At 51.1% G+C, this 7,246-nt stretch overlaps 1 protein-coding gene across 1 annotated transcript; it reads left to right on the forward strand.

Annotated features, from left to right (window-relative positions):
- Positions 1 to 1,044: 1,044 nt before the first annotated feature.
- Positions 1,045 to 1,968, forward strand: LOC311429021 (olfactory receptor 14C36-like; the record flags this gene model as incomplete). The annotated part of the gene is made up of 1 exon (XM_084540182.1): positions 1,045 to 1,968. One exon carries the CDS (start codon positions 1,045 to 1,047, stop codon positions 1,966 to 1,968), a length of 924 nt encoding a protein of 307 aa, XP_084396308.1.
- Between the last annotated feature and the right edge of the window lie 5,278 nt (positions 1,969 to 7,246).

Raw genomic sequence — 7,246 nt, forward strand, 5'->3', positions numbered from 1 at the left:
TGGCAGGGAGAGAAATCATCAGAGCCACCTCCCCACGGTAGGTCTCTGGGTACAGGGCAATGCTTCGGCATGCCCTGCCAGGCTCTCCTGGAGCTGGCACAGCCCTCAGCCGATGGGAGCTGTCAGGAGTACAGTCAGTGTTGGAGTTGAAGGGCATGCAGGGCTTGTGTGCTGCAGGGTCAGCGTGCAGGGCCCGAGGGCTCCCTTCTCTTGGGGCTGGCTGCAGGCTGTGCAGCCGGGGGTGCAGGCAGGGGTGCCCAGGGCTGTGGTGCAGAGCAGGGTCCCTGCTGTGCCCCAGGGGCTGTGTGCCAGGGCAGGGCCTCTGCTGCCTGCCAGGCTCAGCACTCAGCCTGGCCAGGGAGCTGCCCAGGGGCTGCGGGGAGAAGCTGCGGGTGGAAGGAGCTCCCCCGGCATGGCAGGGCAGGGTCCTGCTGCTGCCCAGAGCCTGCTGCCAGGGACAGGCTGCTCACAGCCCCACACCTCCCCAGGGCACTGCACAGCAGAACTGCAAGGCAAGACCTACCTGAAGGCAGTGCACCTTCTACAATCTCTGCTTCCATTTTCCTACCTGTGTTGTGAGTGAGAGGGATGGTAATGGAGCTGTAGTATCTGTATAAGAAACTAAGGCTCCTGGAGCATTGCTGCTGCTCTGAGGCACCTCACACACCTTAGCCTACAGACAGTACCAACATCAGCTTTGTTGTTTTTTGAGGAATTATTTGACCTTCTCCTCATGACCTGCAAACTGGGAGATGTCCCTGGCCAGCAGACTTCTCAGATCACTCCAGGTTCCCTTCTAAGTGTTGCTGCAGACCAGGGCTGACTGCCGCAGAGCTCACAGCAGAGCACCCTGCTTGTTGTGGCACCCTCAGAGCAACAACCAGACATAAGACAAGGAGCAGCAGAAAGATCCTCCTGAAATGAATGAGGCAGTGTTTTGCTTTGTGGGGTGTTTCTTGAGATATGTAGTGGTCCAAAAGAAGTCCTTAAATTTTGCACTGTCATTTCTTCCTTTTGTCAGGCTCCCTTGCCCAAAGGTAGGAAATGTGTAACAGCAGCTCCATCACTGAGTTCCTCCTGCTGGCATTTGCAGACACACGGGAGCTGCAGCTCTTACAGTTCTGGCTCTTCCTGGGCATCTACCTGGCTGCCCTCCTGGGCAACGGCCTCATCATCACAGCCGTAGCCTGCGACCACCGCCTTCACACCCCCATGTACTTCTTCCTCCTCAACCTCGCCCTCCTCGACCTGGGTGGCATCTCCACCTCTGTTCCCAAAGCCATGGCCAATGCCCTCTGGAACATGAGGACCATTTCCTATGCAGGATGTGTGGCACAGCTCTTTCTGCTACTCTTTTTCCTTCTAGCAGAGTTTTCTCTTCTCGCCATCATGGCCTATGATCGCTACGTTGCCATCTGCCAGCCCCTGCACTACGGGACCCTCCTGGGCAGCAGAGCCTGTGCCACCATGGCAGCAGCTGCCTGGGGCAGTGGCTTTCTCAACGCTGTGCTGCACACTGCCAATACATTTTCAATACCTCTTGACCAAAGCAATGCCCGGGACCTCTTCTGTGAAATCCCCCAGATCCTCAAGCTCTCCTGCTCAGACTCCTACATAAGGGAAGCTGGGATGATTGTGCTTACTGCTTTTCTAATGTTGGGGTGTTTTATTTTCATTGCTCTGTCCTATGTGCAGATCTTCAGAGTTGTGCTGAGGCTCCCCTCACTGCAAGGACGGCACAAAGCCTTTTCCACGTGCCTCCCTCACCTGATCATTGTCTCACTGTTTGTCAGCACAGTCATGTTTGCTCACCTGAAGCCCCCCTCCATCTCTTCTCCTTCCCTGGACCTGGCGCTGGCAGTTCTGTACTCGGTGGTGCCTCCAGCAGTGAACCCCCTCATCTACAGCATGAGGAACCAGGACCTCAAGGATGTAATGTGGAAACTGATGACTGGGTGTATTTCATAAGCCATAAGCTTACTGCATTTTTCTGAAAATTGCTCATAATGTTACTCATGATAGGCCAAGCCTGGTTTCTATTCTTGTCTTGCGGTATTTTTTTCCCAGTTTATTAGAATTGTTGTTTACCATTAAACCTCACTATTCATTGTGCCTGTGTATTTAAACCCATTTCACCCAATTATAATGACTCTCACTCACCAAGGTGATTGGCTCCAGGGCAGACACCTTCTGCATAGGAGCAGGGGAACTGCGGTGTGCAGGGGTTTCCCTTCAGTACTGCCCCCCTCTGTAGTTTGAAGACAGCCCTTCAGGAGCCAATTGGGAGACCCTAGGGAGCATGAGCAACCAGAAATGCTGTGCACAGAGCAGGCAAACAAGACATTAGGTACCAGTCAGGGCATGTTGTGGCAGTCTGTGTGGCAGTTCATGCAGGCAGGGTGCTGCAGTGAGTTCCTGTGACAGACCGCTCAGGGCAAACAGCAGAAGGCCACCTCCACACTTTCCAGAAAGGAGGTGGGGACCCAAACTGAACTTCCAAAAAAGTACACAGCTGTCCAGGTGTCAGGCTGCAGGGAGTGCCAAAGCTTTACACCACCGTTGGACAGCTGCAGAGACAGCAATTGCGTAAGATATGAGCAGGTGGAAGACCTGCTCTGCATGGTAGCTGAGCTATGAAAAGAGGTTATAAAACTTATGAACATCTAGGATTCAGAGAGGGAGATAGACTGTTGATGCCTAACTCTGGCCTCTGTGGAACAAGAACAGGCACCAGGAATTTCCCAACTCAAAGGGAATGAAGTATCCATCCCTCAGCAGACACAAGGCAGAAGGATATGAATGAAAGGAAACAAGTCCAGGCTCGAGGTGGCTGGTAAAATCCTCCTTCACCCATATCACCCTATCAGGTAGACCTGAACAACAGATATAAGGCCCTGGAGGCTAAAAGGCAATCGATGGATGGAGAAGGCTACAATCCCCCTCCACCAGATATATTGCTAGGGTTGGAAAGGCCAACCCCCTCTATAGTGACCACAGACAGGAGGAAGAAAAGGAGAGTTTTAGTTGTGGGTGATTCAACAATCAACGAAACAGAGGGTCCAATATGTAGAAGGTACCCTCCTCTAAGGGAAGTCTGCTGCCTTCCTGGGGCCCGGGTTAAGGACATCACAAGGAGATGACAAGGAGACATCATTAGGAGATGACAACACCAATGAATTATTCTTTGCAGAACTAAGAGATGCCTCGAGATCAACTCCCCTTGTCCTTATGGGGGACTTCAACTTGCGAGACGTCAACTGGGATCACCACACGGCTGACACGAGTAAGTCCAGGAGGTTCATAAAGCACCTAGATGATAACTTCTTGGTTCAGGTGCTAAGGGAACCAACTAGGAAAGGTGCCCTCCTTGATCTGTTGCTGGAAAACAGAGAGGGTCTTGTGGGAGACGTGGCAATTGGCGGCTGTCTCGGTCATAGTGACCATGAAGTAGTTGAGTTTAGAATTTATGGTGAGAGAAGGAAAACTGCCACCAAAACTTCAGCCCTGGATATGGGGAAAGCAGACTTGAGGCTGCTCAGGGAACTAGTCAGCAAGGTCCCCTGGGAAGGTGCTTTTGAAGGTATAGGTGTCCATCAGTGCTGGTCAGTCTTTAAGCACTGCCTCCTAAAAGCACAAGATCAGGTGATTCCAAAATATCAGAAGGCAGGTAGGCAGGGCAGAAAGCTGGCCTGGCTGACCAGGGATCTTCTACTGGAGCTTAGACAGAAAAAGAAAGTGTACGGCTGCTGGAAGGAGGGTCAGGTGACGAGGAAGGAATACAGGGACACTGTTCGTGTTTGTAGGGAGAAAATTCATGGGGCCAAAGCCCAACTAGAGTTGACGTTGGCCATGTCTGTGAGAGATGATAAATAAGGGTTTTTTAGATATTTTAATAGAAAAATGAGAACCAAAGAAAACATAGGTCCGCTGCTTGACGGGGAAGGTCTCCTCACAGACAATGACATAGGCAAAGCAGAGACGTTTAATGCCTTCTTCACCTCTGTCTTCAATGCTGATGATGGGCTTCAGGACCCTGGGTGCCCTGAGCAGGTGGACCAAGACGGTGGGAATGACAAACTCCCAACCAACCCTGAAAGTGTGCAGGATTTGTTGCTCCACCTGGATCCATACAAGTCCATGGGTCCAGATGGGATTCATCTCAGGGTGCTTAAAGAGCTGGCTGATGTCATCACGGGACCTCTCTCAATTATTTTTTAATGATCTTGGGAATCTGGAGAGGTCCCAGTAGACTGGAAGCTGGCAAATGTTGTCCCAATTTTCACGAAGGGTAAGAAAGAAGACCGTAGCAATTACAGGCCTGTCAGTCTCACGTCAGTGCCTGGTAAAATTATGGAGAAGAAGTTACATGGTCTAAACTTTTGGGTAGACTTGTGCAGTGCCAGGAGTTGGACTTGATGATCTTTATGGGTCCCTTCCAACTCGGGATATTCTATGATACTGTGATTCTATGAGACTTCCCAGCTTGGTTCAACCCTCAGACTATTACAGATTGCTCGTCCTACATCTGGAAGGAGAAGAAATGGCAATGCATAATCTGCGAGCAATCAAAGGGACTTCAAGGGTTTGGGATCAGGAACTCGGGTGTGCAGGTCATCTTATGCTCAACTGCCCCTGATACTTTCTTGCCCTTTTTGTACCAATTTTCAAAAAGGCCAAAAAAAAAAAGACCCTAGCAACTACAGGCCTGTCATTCTCACGTCAGTGCCTGGTAAACTGGTAAACAGCCCAGAGAAAGCAGTCTAGGAGGTTTCTGGAGGGCATGGAAGATAGCTTCCTGACACAGCTGGTTAGTGAGCCTACCAGGGGTGGCACCCCGCTAGACCTTCTCTTCACAAACAGAGAAGGACTGGTGGAGGATGTGATTGTCGGGAGCGGTCTTGGGCAGAGTGACCACGAAATGGTGGAGTTCCCTATTCTTGGCGAGGCCAGGAAGGGGACCAGTAAAACCGCTGTATTGGACTTCCGGAGGGCTGACTTTGTGCTGCTGAGGACACTGGTTGGTAGAGTCCCTTGGGAGGTGGTTCTGAAGGGCAGAGGAGTCCAGGAAGGCTGGGCGCTCTTCAAGAAGGAAATCTTAATGGCACAGGAACGGTCTGTCCCCACGTGCCCAAAGACGAGCTGGCGGGGAAGAAGACCAGCCTGGCTCAACAGAGAATTGTGGCTTGAGCTTAGGAGAAAAAAGAGGGTTTATAATCTTTGGAAAAGTGGACAGGCCACTAGGGAGGACTATAAGGATATTGAGAGGCTGTGCAGGGACAAAATTAGAAAGGCCAAAGCTCATCTGGAGCTCAATCTGGCTACTGCCGTTAAAGACAACAAAAAATGTTTTTTTAAATACATCAACACAAAAAGGAGGACTAAGGAGAATCTCCATCCTTTCCTGGATGCGAGGGGAAACTTAGTTACAAGAGATGAGGAAAAGGCGGAGGTGCTCAATGCCTTCTTTGCCTCAGTCTTTAGCGGCAATACCGGTTGTTCTCTGGATACTCAGTACCCTGAGCTGGTGGAAGGGGATGGGGAGCAGGATGTGGCCCTCACTATCCACGAAGAACTGGTTAGTGACCTGGTACGGCACTTGGATGTGCACAAGTCGATGTGGCCGGATGGGATCCACCCAAGGGTACTGAGAAAACTGGCAGAGGAGCTGGCCAAGCCACTTACCATTATTTATCAACAGTCCCAGCTATCGGGGGAGGTCCCAGTTGACTGGCAGCTAGCCAATGTGATGCCCATCTACAAGAAGGGCCGGAGGGCAGACCCGGGAAACTACAGGCCTGTCAGTTTGACCTCAGTGCCAGGGAATCTCATGGAGCAGATTCTCTTGAGAGTCATCACGCAGCACTTGCAGGGCAAGCAGGCGATCAGGCCCAGTCAACATGGGTTTATGAAAGGAAAGTCCTGCTTGACAAACCTGATCTCCTCTTATGACAAAGTGACGTGCTGGGTGGATGAGGGAAAGGCTGTGGATGTGGTCTACCTTGACTTCAGCAAGGCTTTTGACACCGTTTCCCACAGCATTCTCCTCAAGAAACTGGCTGCTCTTGGCTTGGACTGGCGCACGCTTCGTTGGGTTAGAAACTGGCTGGATAGCCGAGTCCAAAGAGTCGTGGTGAATGGAGTCAAGTCCAGCTGGAGGCCGGTCACTAGTGGCGTTCCCCAGGGCTTGGTGCTGGGGCCAGTCCTCTTTAATATCTTCATCGATGATCTGGATGAGGGCATTGAGTGCACCCTCAGTAAATTTGCAGATGACAGCAAGCTAGGTGCGTGTGTCGATCTGCTCGAGGGTAGGAAGGCTCTGCAGGAGGATCTGGATAGGCTGCACCGATGGGCTGAGGTCAACTGTATGAAGTTCAACAAGGCCAAGTGCCGGGTCCATCCGGGAATATGGTTTAGTGGGGACTGTTAGTGTTAGGTCAGAGGTTGGACTCGATGATCTTGAGGTCTCTTCCAACCTAGAAATTCTGTGATTCTGTGAAACTTATGGAGATTATCCCTGATGTTATTGAAGTGCACCTGGAGGGCAATGCTGTCATTGGTCCCAGCCAACATGGGTTCACGAGGGGTAGGTCCTGCTTAACAAATTTGATTTCCTTTTATGATAAGATCACCCATCTAGTCGATCAAGGGAAAACAGCTGATGTGATCTTTTTGGACTTCAGCAAGGCTTTTGACATGGTTTCCCATAGGATCCTACTGGACAAAATGTCCAGCATACAACTAAACAAAAACATCATATGATGGGTGAGCAACTGGCTGATGGGCAGGGCTCAAAGAGTTGTGATAAATGGCATTAATGGCAGACGGTCACCAGTGGGGTCCCCCAAGGCTCCATTTTAGGGCCAGTCCTCTTCAATGTCTTTATCAATGATTTGGATATAGGACTAGAAGGTGTTTTGAGCAAATTTGCTGACGACACCAAACTTGGAGGAGTTGTGGACTCTGTTGAGGGTGGAAAGGCCTTGCAGAGAGATCTGGACAGATTGGAGAGCTGAGCAATCACCAACCACATGAAGTTTAACAAAGGCAAGTGCCAGGTCCTGCACCTGGGGCAGGGCAACCCTGGCTATACGTACAGACTGGGTGACGAGATGCTGGAGAGCAGCCCCACAGAGAGGGATCTGGGGGTTGTGGTTGACAGCAAGTTGAATATGAGCCAGCAGTGTGCCCAGGCAGCCAGGAGGGCCAACTGTACCTGGGATGCATCAAGCATGGCATCGCTACTCAG

The sequence above is a fragment of the Aythya ferina genome (assembly GCF_964211825.1).
Source record: "Aythya ferina genome assembly, contig: HAP1_SCAFFOLD_245, whole genome shotgun sequence".
Lineage (NCBI taxonomy): Eukaryota > Metazoa > Chordata > Aves > Anseriformes > Anatidae > Aythya > Aythya ferina.